Raw genomic sequence first — 15,921 nt, 5'->3', positions numbered from 1 at the left:
TTATTAGGAATAACTTTTGACTGCTAAGAGAATAAACGACCAAGATTCTATATCACAAACGACTAAGTAATTCAAAAACAACAAATACATTAATTCCTATTGGTATGAACAATCTTATATTCAGGTACAGACAACATAATCTCCATCTTGCAATAAAAGGACATAGAGAGGGGGTGGGGGGGCAAAAAGTTATGGATCAACATAACAGGTCAACACAACAAGCTGAGATTGAAAATCAAAGCCCATGAGAACAAAAATAAGCAATTATATCGCAACAATCACAACTTCAGACCCTCAAATATTATTCAGCAAATGTCTTCTTGCAGCTCCATTTCAAGAGCAATAGCCATTAGACTTAATGGCCATGGCTTCCCTTCACAACTGTGACTGGGCAAGCGGCGTGGAGGACGATGTAATTGCTAACACTTCCAAGCAACACACTGCACCAAATTCAAGTTCAAATCGTAGAATTAGAATAAGTTCATATTATTGGGGAAAATAGAACTTAGTGGAATAGATATTGGATGGACCTTTTAATGGGTCCTAATCCCCTGCTACCAAGCACAAGAGAGTCTAGCTTGAGATCATCTACTGCATCACAGAGCTTCTCCCTTGCATCACCCCAGTAGATCTTTGACAATACTTTAACCTGCATCCCAAATCCAAATTTGTATCAACAAACTATTGCATTCTAAACCAAAATATGAATTGCTGAATGTATAAGTATATTAGATTCCATCAAGTCAAAGCTTCAGCCAAAAGATGATAAGCAATTGTTTGTGATTAAACTTATCATGTTCTTTTCTCCATCCTCGCTTTAAAACCAACTATGCTTTGGTCCAATTGACTACTTTATCTTTTATTTCTTCAAAATTTGGGCTAAATAAGGAGGTATTTAATGGGTAAATACCTTGTTGGTCTTTGATGCGTTCTCCAATATATCCAATACCTCCCTATCCGGATTGATCCCGTACTGCACTGATAAATTCATCTCCTTGAATTCATCCAGAGGAATCAAAGCTGCATAAAAATTAAAATAAAAAACAATCATAATAATGACTGCAGACATATATACACATAGTTAGTAAAAGAGTTCTTGCTGATGTTTCATACGTGATCCTCCTGTGCTCTCCCATAAGTTCTTCATTGTATGCTCACCCTTGCTCGAGTGCACGTGGATCAAGACAATTCGATCATCGCTCCTCGCTAGGTTATCAACGGCCCACTGCACCGCCAACTTGCTCGTCGGTGAGTAGTCCATCCCGATCCCTACTGTCCGTTCACCGCCCATCTCTCTTCTTCTTCCTCTCTCTTTCTCTCTAAAGTTTCTAGCTCTCAATATGTTGTAACTTACATAACGGTCAGCTATGTTGTCTCTTAAAAGGGAATATTGATAATAGTGAGAGGCTACCCATGATCTTTATTCTATTCCAAGTGGGATTTATTCTACTAGGCCAATATGTTCTTTGATTAGCTTATTGGTCATTGCCAGCTTGTTGTGACCATAGTCTATGTGATTGAAATCTTCATCTCTCTAGACAAGTGGAAATTATTAACCGGCGCGCAGCGGACCGTCTGCAAACCCAGTTGTAGGAATTTCTTGCAGACAACTACTTGGCGGCCCGCGGTTGGCTACCGACTGCCCTAATTGTAGGAATTTTAGTGCAGTTGGGGGTGGTTGTTTGGTTTTTAGACTGCTGGAATTCTAGTGGGCACACAAGGGGAAGTGTTTTCATAATTCTGTGGGCTAATTTGAATACTGGGACATGATTCCATTCTCTAGAGCATTATCTTTGATATGATGAGAATATGACCATAAGTATCTAAAGTTGGTTCCTCCAAGAAGCATTCAATGGATTAGAGGATTGAAGGGTAGGACTTGTTCAACCACAGATGTCAAAGTTTGTGTGGATTTTAATATCCTCCACTCATCTTTTAATTTGGTTAGTTATTTAGTTGCTTTTTTTTAATGACAATTATACATATCCAAAATAAACTAATAAACTGCATCAATATCTCTCAAGAATTGATATTGGCATGTATATTCTTCACCCTTATTTTACCTCTTTTTTTTTTATATGAATACACCTAGAAGTAACAAAATTTTAAAATATTATCAAATTAATTATAACAAGATAGAAATACTCTTATTTTTAGTCTTTAATTTTATAGGCGTTAAAGAGTAATCTCACAGACATCCACGTAAAAAATGTACAAATATAAAATTTAGAAAGGCATACAAGAAGGGACCCGAGAATTAAATAAATAAATAAGGTCAAAAGATCGACTCTTCTAATTATCAAACAGCTTACAAAATAATATAATTGTTTGATTGCCTCTAGGCTCTATCCAAAACCTAGAAAAGTAGTTAATGAAACGATGGGTTGAAAGTTGAAACCATTACAACATTAGCAGTTTTGGCATTGTATATCTAAATTATTAGTGGTGCCCATGCATTGGAATAGCACTGTTTGATGAGAAAAGTTACAATATGAATGGAGGCCATGAAGCACCTGAAGAGAAGGATCAATTGCTATAACAATTTGATAAAATTAAGCATTCTTCTTCTTTTCTTTTCTTGTTTTTTTTTCTTAATTTCTCTCTTGTATGCAGTGGAGCATAATTTATGCACCTTCTTTTTCTACATAACCATATGCAAGCCCCTTCATATTTGAAACTAAGAATGTATACTTCAAAGGATAATCTTTATTTGCCCTCCAGGTATAAGGGTGAAAGTTGGCCCAATAATATCCGATTCGATCGGATTTTGTATCTGTAATTAAATTTTATATGAATAATATGTGAGAATGCTGATCTGAGTTGAAAATAATCTCTGAATCAATATCCATGTTATACTATTTTTCTATCTTTACATGATTCTCTAATCTACTTCCTCTATAGTACAGGTAATATCACAAATTCTACAAATATGATATACAAACATGATTTTACCACTATGGTAGAGAGTGAGCGTAAAAGTGAAACAGATAGAATTGAATTAACTCATTTACACTTCATGGTTGTCCACTTCATTTCCACTACCTTTGATACTATGATATACTTTTATCTAAATATATATATATATATATATATATATATATATATATATATATATATATATACATAGCCAGATAGATAGATTAATAGATAGAGAACAGGGAAAAGAAGAAAGACTTCAAAGAGTTTTGCTGAAGAAGACAAGTACTTTGCATCTAGAATTGACGCCGTCTCAACTGGCTCTGCAATATGTAACAGGACTGCACAATTACATAGCATGGTAGAACGAAGCCTGCAAGTTGAAGAGATACCTGAAAACCAAAGATTACTGTAATTACTACACAAACGAACGAATAATTTAGACTTCTTCATGTAGAGCATAAGAAGTATGGCTCATGTTGGTTCAGTGTTTATCAAGTTTGCTGAAGTAAGCATTGCATATCATACTATGAATTAATAAATAAAAAGATACCTTTTAAATCAAGCTCCTCAAGGAAAATATTTATGTGAGATTTTGCGCTAATAGTAGCAGGCATGCATAACCTGCACCTTTATTGTCATATTGAATAAATTCTCCAACTAGTGGCCTATATATATGTTTCAGAATGACAGAAATAACATATTTGCATGTAAATTATTACCTTACCGGAGAATTCACATATTTCCACCCATGATTTTTTGTTTTTGCTTTTGTTTTGAGAATTACAGCTTTTCTGAAAGTTTCCTAAAGGTGCTCTAAGAGAGGCACAGCTGTTGGTGAATCGAGAAAGCTAACAGTATAGGTAAGTGCAAGGTTTATCAAATCAGGTACTCACATTGATTATCAGAATGTATTGGCATATTTTTGAACCTTTAATAAGATAATTATTCATATATTGCAAGTTTTTAACAAGTTTTATTACTAAATTTATAAACTTATACATGAGAACAGCTGAATGCAATCTGATATCAGAAAAAAGTCCACCATGATCGGCATGCTGCAGTACAAAGTATTTAATTTGGACATGGTTAACTCAAGTGTAGGAAAAACACATGCTCAAACTTATGAAATATCAGATTATGCTTATAGTACTTACATTATAAAACTCTGATGCCTCCTGGACTACTCCAGATTCTTTTGCAACTATGAGAACATGGTGCATGAAAAAACATAGCATCACCTGTATAATAAATCACCTACTCTTCAAAAATTCACTTCTAAGGAGATATGAGCTTGTGAAATAGATGATATTATACGTACAACAAAAGCAACGCAACGGCAACATGCAACCCTACTATTATTTGCAGCTGCATAGTCCTCATATTCTGCATGCAGCAAGTCCTGGCGTGAAGCCCTGATCACCAGGAAATGAGAAACATGATAATCAATCTGCATAGCTTGATTACATCCGGTGGAAGGAAAAGAAAAAAAACTACTCTCAAGCTGATTAGGCAGAAAATAACCTCATTGTAGGAAATTCCCAGAGGCCATCACTTGTCAAGACTGTTGATTGAGAAAAGGGATAGTAGACATAAATATATTTATTTTCCTTTCAGGTTATCTGATATAGAGAAGGCCTCTATACAGCTAAGTAGATATCTAATTTTGCTTCTCACACTTTCCACTGAGCTGCATGTCAATCATATGTAGGTCAAATTCTACCCAAAACTCAAGCCACCTAGAGAGATTTTCTCGAGACAAACATAAGCGCATAGCTTTATACTATATGATGCCTTGTTAAATTATGTACTAGAGCATGGTTAAGCCCTTTTAGCCATCAAAATGTATGCACTTCTGGACCACTAAATATGACACACCAGCACTTGACTCCACTTTCAATGTATCTAATAGCTAACAAAAAAATGCTCTCTAAGCACTTTCGTGTTTATTCTTAATTGTTGATAACTTTTGTTAGAGAAATTGCATTTCATCATTGTACTATCTTAATTGCTGAAATAGTATAAAATATTGCTTCAGAATTACGGGGTAACACCATCATCTCTTTACAAACAGTAACATCATGCATGCAGAAGCTCAAATCTGCGGATCCCACGCGCATACAAATAGCAAGTAACACAAGAAACAACAAAAAAACTTTTCCTTTTAATAATGTGGTCAGCTATGAGAAGCCTTTTCCTCTCTGTATGAACTAAAAATTCTGATATAGCTGAAGACCATCTAAGATGGAACAGTAACAACCAAAACTTATTGAAAACTAAAGCGGAACTCATTTGTTAAGGCCGAAACTATCAAGATTCCGTATTTCATTTATTTTGGATCACAATAGGCTTAAACCATTCTATTTCAGCCTAAAATATTTAATTTTTCTAGGACCAAAACTGAAACCGAACTTCACACCGTCATGGAACTACTAGATGAATAATTCAGACATATACCTGATATCAATGGCCACAGCATCAGAAGTAGGTCTGCTTGCTGGGAAATTGTAATTTCCTGAGTAGACCTACCAAAGAAAATTAATCAAGATTTAGTTACCAAGACTCTTCATGAATAAATAGCACATAAAAACGAATTGTTTGATAATGGTTTTTCTCCAAATTCATGCTTCTTTTCTTTTCTCCAAAAAGGTAGACAACCAAGATAAATATATGAGATGCCGTCGCTTGATATTCATATACTGTGATCGAATGAAAATGAGTAGGCCTTGCATGAGCTTATCAACATAGTTCCCATCATTATAAGTCCAGGAAAAAGAATGTACATTATAATCAAGAAGGAACTAAATGCAAACCAAAAAAATCTTTTGACGGTTCCAAGGTACTTTTCTGAGCATAAAAAGTTGATAAATCCATTCAAAAAATAAAGGCAGGAGCATCACTTGTTCTTCCAACCTGATTGCAAATTTCACACGTCATATCGCCCTTGATATGGCACCATCTTTGGATACATCTTTTATGAGCAAACTGAGCCAGAAGAAGCAACAAAATTCAATTATTAAGTGGCTAACAGGTTTGTTTCCTACAACACAAATAAAGAGCTAAAGCCTACAGATCTATAATTTTTTTTCAAATACAAGAATGAAAGATGACAAAAATATATTAATGTGACAGAAAATCGTATAATGATATAGAATTTTTTGAGTACTTAACATAATATGGTCATGCATCTATTCGTGCACATATTTATAGTTATTCAGTCCGATTTAAGTCCTTTTAAGGATTGGATTTACCTCTCCATTCACATAGATGGAAGGGGGAAATAATTGGTATATTTTGGTCATTAGTTTGCCAGGTTAATATGTTACTAAGTTCATCTTTAGAAAACTCAAGCTAATTTTATCCATTCCTAGGATACAGCTTGGAAGAAGAGTGTGAACAAATTCATCAACAGAGGATAATGTATAAAAAGTAATAGCGAAAACAGTGCAGCAGAATATATAAAAAAATCACGGTTATTAGATGAGACCAGGTAAGGGTAGATTCCCACAAAAGATTATACATGGAAGTTCTTCAAGTGGATAAATGCACAACAAACTTTGGCATATTCTCTAGGAAAACCTTAGAGCAGTTAATTCCAACTAGGAAAGTGAAAAAAAAGAGAAACAAAATGACATCATCACATCAAAATTACATACCTATGGTTCAATGCTAGAAAGAACATACATAGAGTTAAGAGTTATACCATATCAAATTGAACAACAAAGTAAATAAATAGAGTATACTCAAGCACCAAGAACAAGCACATATTCTTAGATATAACGATCGACAGCAAACGACACATGTGACCAACAGAAAACGACACAGGCGATCAACAGCAAACGACGTCTGCAATCGACCGTAAACTACACATTCGTTCGACGAAAAACAGTAATTGGCATGCATTCCCGTATTTTGGTTCTAAAGAAATCAACTAATATCAGAAATGCGGAAGAAACCCATTCTTTGCCATGTAACAAGATCTACAGAACTCCATTTATGGAACGCTACTACCGTACTAAACAGAAGACAATAGACGTTAGCATTTAACCATAGTAAGAGAAAGAGGAATTAGCATGCAAATTCTCATATCATAATGAAACCATGCAGATGACCAGCAGGGATCATAGTAATTAGATAAATATCTAGACCACCATAAAATGAAAGTGATAAGATATAACAAAGAACTAAGAAGTGCTGCTAGAGATCAGAAAGCAAATGCTCCTTGTGATTGCCATTCATATCATCCCAAAGCTATAGCAATATATACCAATACTTAGAGAGAGAAAAAAAAAAAAACACAATCTTTTTCACAGATTTCACAGAAGCAACCGCAAACACCTCCCTTTCCCAAATAAACGTCCGAATGAACCCCTAACATAAATCAACTTGAAGTTCGTAGAATCCAGCTCGAGAAGCAACCACAAAGTATCAGAAGAAAGAGAGAGGTTAAACCTTGATGCTCCCACTACAAGCACAGGGCGCCTCCATGTCGCCCTTATCTCCACCGTCATGGCATATCCTGCACTGCTTAAACTCATCCTCCTCCTCGTCGCCGGCTTCGCCAACCTTCCCTTCCCAGTGCTGACTTCCACTACCACCACCACTACCACTCCCAACCTCGAAAAGCGCGCTCCCATCTCTCCCTCCACCTACCATGAGCTCATGACTCATCTCCTCCTTCCCACCCCTCTCTCCTCTCTCTCTCTCCCTCTCTCTCTCTCTCTCTCTCTCTCTCTCCTTTCTCTCTCTCTAGATTTACTGCTTTCGAAAGAGCGCGACTACTACTTGGCTCCTGGAGAACAAAAGGAGGAAGACGAAACCGAATGAGGGCTGAAATGACCGAAATACCCCGGATCGGCTTCAGTTTGCCTTTTTGTCATTGGATCGAGACGAGGACAAGATTAGTGAATGACTAATAGCCCAAGGCGGTTGTTAGTGTGCTCATTAAGTTCCGGCGCCACGGTCTGTCGACACCCAGATATCGGACTAGAGAACGGAACCCGCGCGCTGTAATCTAAGGTGGCGAAACGCGAGCCCTTTGGAGTCTCCAAAGAAGTCCCTTTGAGCGGGCTACTGCTGCTTTGCTCTCATTGATGGATTACTTCCAACGGCAATAAAGCTAAAGAGAGAGAGAGGCGACTGGCGAGCATTTGAAAAGGAACAGAAAAGGAAAACAAATTTTCTACTTTGGCCACCTATTAACCGAAATTGGTGGCACCTAATTATGAAAATTAATTCTAAATAGGTTGGATAGCCGGATTGACCACTAAACAAGCACGCTAAATATGTAGTACATACTCTCAAGAGTGTGAATAATTGTAAAAACAAAAGGATTTTTTACATAATTATCACTAATTTTTTTAAAATATTACAATTACTGATATATTTTGGAAAATATCATAATTTCTACCAAAATTTTGTGACCTCTAAAAATATCATTTCTACCAAGAGCTGGACGATATCTGTCCTCTCTACAATAGTCATCCGAAAACTCTCAACCACTTTTTCTTGGAATGCGACTTGCTCGGGCAATATAATTTCACTATTATTTGAAGATTGGACACTTCAACTTAGTGAGAATTTCAACAATGAGGATGTTGCTTCTTGTTTCAAAATCACCTAGAAAATCTAGAAAGAACGGTGTAGAGTAGTCTTTAGAGGTGGTAGCTCTAACTCTGTAGTTGTTAGGACAAAGGTTATCATGACAGCTCTTTTGTTCACATATCCTAAGCATCCCACGCTAATTGTTGGCATCTCCTCCCCCTAACTAGATCCCTAACCAAATGAAAATGCCCTAGTCTGTTGGACTGATGCAGCTCGGGCAAATAACGCTGAAGGAGGCATCAATGTTCTCATCTACAACTCGAAGAAGAAGAGAAGACTAAGACAAATAAGATTTCTAGCGTATTATGGAAGTGCTCTCTATGGAGAGGCTCTCACTATCTTTGAAGGTATAAAATTTCTATCCAACATGCGCGAGGATGTGAAAAAAATAAACTTTTATTGATTGTTAGGTCATTGTCAACACAATCATGGGTAGGTCAACGTGTCAAGATTGAACCTCAAAGCATCCTCTCTAGGACCGTAGCGAATGGTTATCTCGTAACCTTTTGATAAGACTTTGTTATACAAGTTGGAGAAACAACATAGATGCTCTTTTTTTTTGCTCGCTATGCATTCACACGCGCAAAACGATGGTTTGAGCAGGGTTAGTTCTGAATGATATTTGTAACGATTTCCTAATGAATGCAACAGTCTACGAACTTTCCTAAAAAAACATCATCCTTTGCCACACATAAAGTTTAGAGAGAACATTGTAACGATAAAAAAAAGTTTAGAAAGTGCCCGTGAAAACCAGGTATAATTTAGGAGTGTAGGTGTAATTAACCTAATAAATTTCTCTAAACTTTATTCATGGTTAGTTCGAGGGGGCTGCTATCGGATCCGGAATTGGATCCGATAACAAATCAGAGTTCCAACCGAAACACCTCCAATTTCCTCTTCGTCCTGGTGCGCCGAACTAATTTTATTTCTTCGTCTCCCTCCTCTCTCTCCAAGCTCCAAAGTTTCGACTCCTAAATCTTCTCCATGGATTTCGAATCGGGCTACGAGATTGCATCAACCGTAGACTTCATCCGCAGTAGAAACTACACCCGAGTCGTCTTGCAGGTTTGTGGCCTTCCCTTCGCTCGATTCCAATAAGAAAGCTCTCAACTTTGGACTTAAATCTTTTGTGCGCAGTTTCCAGATGAGCTCCTCAAGGATTCGGCGCGAGTGGCTAAGGCTCTGAGGCGCGAGCTCGGTAAGGGCGTGCGCTTTTACGTGATGGCGGACACGGCGTACAACTCTTGCTGCGTCGACGAGATTGGAGCCTCCCATGTGGGTGCAGAGTGCGTTGTACACTACGGGCACGCGTGTATGAGCCCGTGAGTTCTTGGGGTTTTTGTTTGACTGCCTTTCTTGGGCTAAGTTTAGTGATTGGTAATGGTGAAATATTTGTCTTTTGGGTTTGGCTGTGAAATCTGCATGGTAGTTGAGGAAGGCGGAAGATTTTTGATGCGACATGGATTTGTGAAGCTTGCAGTTTACGTGTTTGAGTTAATGCATTTGGATTTTGCGGCTCGTTTATGGTTTTAGGTTTTGCGGTTTTTTCTTTTTCAGGTTTTAGCTCAAAAGGAGAACTTAGACTTGAGAATACTCGTAAAGTTTTGTACTCGAGAGATTAGTGCTTCCTTGTGAATTATTGTCTTTGAATTGGAGTTTCTTCATACCTCTGTTCGTGATGTAGAGAAGTTGATATTGCACATTAAAGTAGAATAATCATATTACGTTTGTTGTCTACTTGGACTTTCGTGGTTTTCTAATTGGGAAAGTGAATCTATCTTAGAATGATGTCGTTCATAATCAATGCCAATTTGATCTTGTTTTTTTTAATTTCTTTTCTTTTGTCCCTTTCCTGTGGTTTTTATCTCTAAATGCAATTTTTGTGGTTATATTTTCTCCATTTAGTAACTTGTAGATTCCTCATTACTTGCAGAACATCAACCTTGCCAGCACTTTTTGTTTTTGGTAAATCCCCTATAGACGTCAATGCTTGCGTAGAGTCACTCTGTCATTGCCTGTCAGGCACCAAAAAACCTGTTCTGGTATGCAACAATTTCAACTTTTTCTCCCTTTTTACACTGAAAATTGGCTGCCAGTTATTTCTTGTACACTAATATGACGTACAACTTTAATTTGTTGGACTTGGTGAGTAATTGAATCTCATGTCAGCCAGTCAGGCACAATTAAGTTCGAGGACTTTACTAGTAACACACTTTGTTTTGGATAGTATTATTAATATGTATGAAATACAACAAAAGAAGAAGAAAGAAGAAATGAAGATAAAGTTTGAGAACAAGAGAATAAATTAAGGAGGAATTATTCTAAGATATCTTAATCTGTTTATGTACTTTGATGCAAGGAAAACATTGTCTGTGACACTAGTTGGTTGTCAGAAAGTTTGACGTAAATAAATTTTGATGGTGGGCTCTTAGTTATTGGTTATCTTAAATTTATTTGTGGTCTTTGGACTAGGGAATGCACCTTGGTGTTGTCAAACTATTAAATGATTTGACATTGTGGTCAGTCATAGTGGTGTTATTGTTTCACCAGTTCATCAGCAAAAGAACAAGAATAATTTACAAGAATCCAAAATCATATGTGAATATGATGATGAGCATGGTGCAACACATCTTATTCCAATAATAAGGCATGATTTCAACTACTTTCATGAGAAAGTCTTTTCTTGCAAATTGTTTTATTTATGTAGTTAACCTAATTTATTTCATCTGAAGTGGTATATTGTTTAAATGTTAAAGACTATTCTCTAAAAATAATAGACAAAAGGATGACCTATGGCAATTTAGTTCACATTAGTTAGGAAGTGTCTTCTCAAGTTATTTGCCCTTTGATTTTTTAATGCAGGTTTTTTATTTCTTCTTGAGTTATTTGCTCTTTAACTTCCTGTCTCCAAAATTGGGTCTTATATGTCTTCTCAAGTTAACTGCCCTTTGATTTCTGTCTCTGAGCACAGGTCTTGTATGGATTAGAATATGCACATGCTCTGAAGAATCTCAAGAGTGTCATGACTGAATCATCTAAGTCAAATTATATCAACTCTGAAGTTAGTTATGCAGAGGTTAATTGCTCAATTATGAATCCAGCAGGGAACCAGAAAACGGAGAAAGAGCAACTTGAGCCTCATGATATCACTACTACTGGTGAACTTTCCAAGAATGTAGATTCTGGAATGATACTTGAGTATAATCGTTGCAATAAATTGGAGTCTTCTTCTCGGTATTGCCTAGGAGGACTAACTTGGAACATCTTAGTATACCAAAAGATCGAGGACTACTTATTGTTTTGGATTGGTCGTGAGAACTCTGCATTTGCCAATGTTGTTCTTACGTTCAACAACTGTGAAATAGGTATGAAATTTTAGAGTAATCTTTTACTTAGTTTTGCATTTTAAGTCTTGCTTTTCTTCAGTCAGATATGATGCTGTGGAAAATCTACTATTGAAGGACGTCTCTCATCAAAAAAGAATTCTCAAACGCAGGTACTTAACTTTGATGATGCCTATAAATGCTGAAGACATGCAATCTAGTGCTCAAAATCTAGCAGCTTTTTGGGCTACTGCATACTGACAAAGTATGTTATTGTAGATACTACCTCGTGGAGAAAGCAAAGGATGCAAATATTGTTGGCATTTTAGTGGGAACCCTAGGTGTTGGTATGTTGGTTACATAATTCCCTTCATATATACCTAGGTTTATTGGATGTTATACTATGGTACAGGAATTGGAGCTATCATTTTCTAGAGGTGCTTTGTATTGGTTTTTTTTTTCTTGACCATATTAAAAGTGCCAATCTGTTTGTGCGAGTTTTAAAATGTAGTGCCTGATTTATGTAGATAGAGGATTGTTTACCCAGAAAGTTAAGGAGTTCAGACCTTGTCCAAGCTCCTCATAGTGTTTCTATTCCTTTTTTTCAACATAATATGCTGGCCCCAGCTATATGTGCCATGCAAGTCTCCCTAAGCAAGCACCCTTTTCACTTGCAAATTTTCATCCTGGACACCTCTTTGAGGGAGCTGCAAATTCATTTCGATGTGTCAGAAAAATCTATATTCTTTTTTTTTCTTTCTTATGGTAATTGGTTTTTAATAGTTTTAGTTAATTCATATGTCACAAGATATCTTCCAGATTTTTACAGGTTCCAAGTTTGTTGCATGCCACGTAAAAGTTGTTTACTGATAAATCACATTTATCCTTCAGAGTCTAGATAAATTGGAAAATTAATGATATTTTAAACTTTAGTAACTCATTAATTCATGTAGAGGGTTATTTAGTGGTGGAAGTGTACAAGAGGCATGAAATATGCATTTGTTCCTTTAGTTCCTATTGGCTCTCCAACTTGGTGTTTCAGGCTTTCAGCTCTCTCTGCACGTCCCTAATATGAATGCAAATGCTGTTTATGTCCTTAAAGAACATGATGATTTGATAATGTTAAAGCCTACTTTTAGCATAGTTTTCTAATGACATAAACTATGTTGTTTCTGTTTCCAGCTGGTTATCTTCACATAATTCAGCAAATGAAAGAACTTATTGAGGGGGCTGGAAAAAAGTCCTACACTCTAGTCATGGGAAGACCAAACTCTGCCAAACTTGCCAATTTTCCTGAGGTGACAATTTATAAAATCATATTTTCATTTCTTTCCATGTCGAGTCCATTTTTTTTCTGATCAAAATCTCCTCTTGACTTGACAGTGCGAAGTGTTTGTCTATGTCTCTTGCGCCCAAACTGCTCTTTTGGATAGCAAGGAATTTTTGGCACCAGTTATCACACCATTCGAAGCTGTACTAGCTTTCAGCAGGTTTGATCGTATCTAGTGGTTGTTTAATTCCTTGCATGTAGACCCAATTTCTTAGGCCCTCTTTTGTCTTTTCCAAATGACAGTATTAGCTTTTTACACTTGTCATCTACGAGTCTACACCACTTTCATTTTACTACTAGCCTACTACTGATGGTTAGTTGGTTATGCATGTTGATTACCTGAAAACTTTATGGTCCATTTGCTTAAATAAATACTCTCACTTGTAGGATTTGGTTATTCTACAATTTACATGTTTTCATGATGACCGTTATTGATGGATATCTAAGATACATTCAGTTAATATTCTACAGCAATTATGGTTAGAGTTGATGCGTAGTATTGATCAAGAGCGGACTTCTGTGTTTTAACTCTTAAAAGTCTTTCTAACAAATTGAACATTCCAGGCAGAATTATTGTACTATTGTTACAGTTTGACATTTAAGTATTCCAAGGAATATTTTGTGTGTATCATGAGATCATGTTACCGATTCATCTTGTGCTGGCTTTGGGTTTACATGATCATCTTGACTTTGGTCAGTGTTTTTTTATTAGATTAAAGTTAAAAGTGTACATCAGATATGACCAAAAGTAAAGCAAAAGCAGACTAGACTAGCTGAAAACTATTTTCTTGCAGTTTTTACTTTTCAGATGATCATCTAAGATAGTGTACTTCTGCCCTCTAGTTAAAGGAAATCCATGCGTATATTCATTAAGTAGAGTGAACTCTATTTTGTTAAGTGTCTTACTGTTCATCCATGCTAGGAAATATATACTGCTGAAGTGCCAATGCTAACTGTGTTAGTAGTACTTCAAGTACAGATTCTTCTCATGCACCATGTCTTCTGGACATAAAGAAGACAATAATAATTTTGAAGACCAATAACTAGTGATGGTTATTTTTTTTTAACCATTTGTATCAAGTAAATTTTCTTGATTTGGGTAAGTTTGTTTACTGATATTTATCTGACTATAATAGTTTTTCACTAGAGGAAGACAATGGACAGGAGAATATGTGTTAGATTTCCAGGATTTGATGACTTCTAATACAAACAAAGTCATAAGCAACACTGATGAAGCTCGGTTTTCCTTCATTAAGGGTGGATATGTAGAAGATAGCCACTTTCAAGGTAAACAGGATCCTAAATTTTCCTAAAATTAGTTGGTCATCCAGCATATTTCAATAAGTGATAGCCACAAAAGAAAGTGCATGCTAAACTGATTTTTATTGCCAGTGTCAGATCAGAGTATCAATGATAAAAAAATGACTTATACCATGAACAAAAATAATTGGAGGGATACATTCAGATATTGAGCTATATGATTTAATCCTTTCTCTTCTAAATAGAATGTACATCGTTCATGTCTTTGAGCTGATGAAGGTCATTGTCTCATTGCTTTTTTGGATGCGTTCCTATTTAGATCAGCAAATAATTAAAAAGCCATACAACAAGTTATTTGGTGCAGAAACATCCATTTCAGTTGAGATGACAAGATTGAATACTAAATATGCCATGTTCATAACTTTCTGCACCAAATCAATATGCATGCCTAATGTCTTTAAGTATGTTCTTTTAAAATGACGAGAGAGTTTGATAAGCTTAAAACTCAAGACACACTGGAAACCCCATTTACTCTAAGAGAAGTCTACACTGCCAAACCCTATCTTGATTACTGTTTACCAGCATTTCTTGATTTTGAAGACAATTCACAATTTTCCTAACTTTGGGTTTGCATCTTCCTTTTTTTTTTCTACATTGCAACTTTAATCCTCTGGGCTGATGCTACTACAGAAAACAGAGGAGAAAAAGAGGAAAGCTCTCTTGCCTTAGCAGAGGCTGCAGAGAAGTCTTTGAGTTTGACAAACCAGCAAAGGGACACGGTATTGTTCAAAGGGTCAGCTAGATCTGGGACAGAATATTTTGCAGCGCGATCCTACCAAGGTCTCAACATGCAATATGAGAGCCCTGCACCTCAGTCTTATGTGATAGGAAGATCTGGGAGGGCATCCATTTACGAGGATGAAAAAACTAAGCATGAAAATTGATCTGCCATGTGGTTTGATCTCGCCAGCCATTGTTGCAAAGATATTGCTCATGCTCTTCCATCGGTTGCTGAATATTTTATCGCCAGTGGAGGATTAACATCATTCAGCTCTTTAAATCTCATACGTTGACGATTTTCAAGAATCTTCATGATTATTAGTGGATAATGCAGGAAACTGATAGCAGCTTCCTCTATAAGATGGATTCTTTAAAGGAAATCCATATTCTAAATTATGTAATGGGTTGAGATTTTTGAAGTCCTCTCCTCTCTCCCCTGAGTTGTATAAAATTTCTCTTATTGCTGTAAGACATGACCTGCTGGGATGAATCATACATTCTACTGTAACATTTCCTTGCATCTCAGTGAACTGGTTGGAAATATGCAGCACCCCACATCTATTTTACTTGATTTTCTATTGAATGTTATCCTTTGTAGTCTTCCTTGTAGTTTTACAATATATTCCTACATGGTTGAGTTGTGTCTGGATCAACTGGAGTGCACAAAAATGCTAAGCAATTTATGCATGCATGTATACATACAAACAT

At 36.3% G+C, this 15,921-nt stretch overlaps 3 protein-coding genes across 5 annotated transcripts; 1 reads left to right on the top strand and 2 right to left on the bottom strand.

Annotated features, from left to right (window-relative positions):
• Positions 1-70: 70 nt before the first annotated feature.
• On the bottom strand, positions 71-1,403 carry LOC140797997 (universal stress protein PHOS32-like). The gene is made up of 4 exons (XM_073151716.1): positions 1,114-1,403; positions 911-1,020; positions 531-649; positions 71-440 (listed from the first exon to the last, which is right to left on the bottom strand). The coding sequence occupies exons 1-4, from the start codon at positions 1,289-1,291 to the stop codon at positions 356-358; spliced, it is 492 nt and encodes a 163-aa protein (XP_073007817.1). The 5' UTR covers positions 1,292-1,403; the 3' UTR covers positions 71-355.
• Positions 1,404-3,131: 1,728 nt separating this feature from the next.
• LOC140797268 (uncharacterized) lies at positions 3,132-7,880 on the bottom strand. Of its 2 annotated transcripts, XM_073150589.1 has the most exons (6): positions 7,369-7,880; positions 5,830-5,901; positions 5,374-5,441; positions 4,238-4,331; positions 4,074-4,157; positions 3,132-3,308 (listed from the first exon to the last, which is right to left on the bottom strand). In XM_073150589.1, the coding sequence occupies exons 1-6, from the start codon at positions 7,585-7,587 to the stop codon at positions 3,213-3,215; spliced, it is 633 nt and encodes a 210-aa protein (XP_073006690.1). In that variant the 5' UTR covers positions 7,588-7,880; the 3' UTR covers positions 3,132-3,212. The 2 variants fall into 2 exon arrangements, with proteins under 2 accessions (XP_073006690.1, XP_073006691.1); XM_073150590.1 differs by lacking the exon at positions 5,830-5,901.
• A 1,540-nt stretch (positions 7,881-9,420) lies between these two features.
• LOC140798202 (uncharacterized) lies at positions 9,421-15,796 on the top strand. 2 transcript variants are annotated; one of them, XM_073151969.1, is made up of 10 exons: positions 9,421-9,585; positions 9,658-9,842; positions 10,454-10,562; positions 11,492-11,885; positions 11,947-12,016; positions 12,123-12,190; positions 13,026-13,141; positions 13,227-13,333; positions 14,321-14,460; positions 15,124-15,796. In XM_073151969.1, the coding sequence occupies exons 1-10, from the start codon at positions 9,505-9,507 to the stop codon at positions 15,375-15,377; spliced, it is 1,524 nt and encodes a 507-aa protein (XP_073008070.1). In that variant the 5' UTR covers positions 9,421-9,504; the 3' UTR covers positions 15,378-15,796. The 2 variants fall into 2 exon arrangements, with proteins under 2 accessions (XP_073008070.1, XP_073008071.1); XM_073151970.1 differs by lacking the exon at positions 14,321-14,460.
• The last annotated feature ends 125 nt before the right edge of the window (positions 15,797-15,921 follow it).

Source organism: Typha latifolia, chromosome 11, assembly GCF_019914945.1.
Source record: "Typha latifolia isolate L0001 chromosome 11, TyphaL0001v2, whole genome shotgun sequence".
Classification (NCBI taxonomy): Eukaryota; Viridiplantae; Streptophyta; class Magnoliopsida; order Poales; family Typhaceae; genus Typha; species Typha latifolia.
This window is presented reverse-complemented; position numbering and strand designations above follow the sequence as displayed.

Excerpts from the sequence above, each read along its gene's own strand:
- LOC140797268 (XM_073150589.1), bottom strand. The coding sequence starts at position 7,587 with ATGAGTCATGAGCTCATGGTAGGTGGAGGGAGAGATGGGAGCGCGCTT. Across the intron at positions 5,902-7,368 it reads CTTGTAGTGGGAGCATCAAG|TTTGCTCATAAAAGATGTAT; the intron begins GTTTAACCTCTC and ends CTTCTGGCTCAG. Across the intron at positions 3,309-4,073 it reads AGGCATCAGAGTTTTATAAT|GTATCTCTTCAACTTGCAGG; the intron begins GTAAGTACTATA and ends TTTGGTTTTCAG.
- LOC140798202 (XM_073151969.1), top strand. The coding sequence starts at position 9,505 with ATGGATTTCGAATCGGGCTACGAGATTGCATCAACCGTAGACTTCATC. Across the intron at positions 12,017-12,122 it reads AAAAGAATTCTCAAACGCAG|ATACTACCTCGTGGAGAAAG; the intron begins GTACTTAACTTT and ends ATGTTATTGTAG. Across the intron at positions 13,142-13,226 it reads AACTTGCCAATTTTCCTGAG|TGCGAAGTGTTTGTCTATGT; the intron begins GTGACAATTTAT and ends TTGACTTGACAG.
- LOC140797997 (XM_073151716.1), bottom strand. The coding sequence starts at position 1,291 with ATGGGCGGTGAACGGACAGTAGGGATCGGGATGGACTACTCACCGACG. Across the intron at positions 650-910 it reads ACGCATCAAAGACCAACAAG|GTTAAAGTATTGTCAAAGAT; the intron begins GTATTTACCCAT and ends TTTGGGATGCAG. Across the intron at positions 441-530 it reads GGATTAGGACCCATTAAAAG|TGTGTTGCTTGGAAGTGTTA; the intron begins GTCCATCCAATA and ends AATTTGGTGCAG.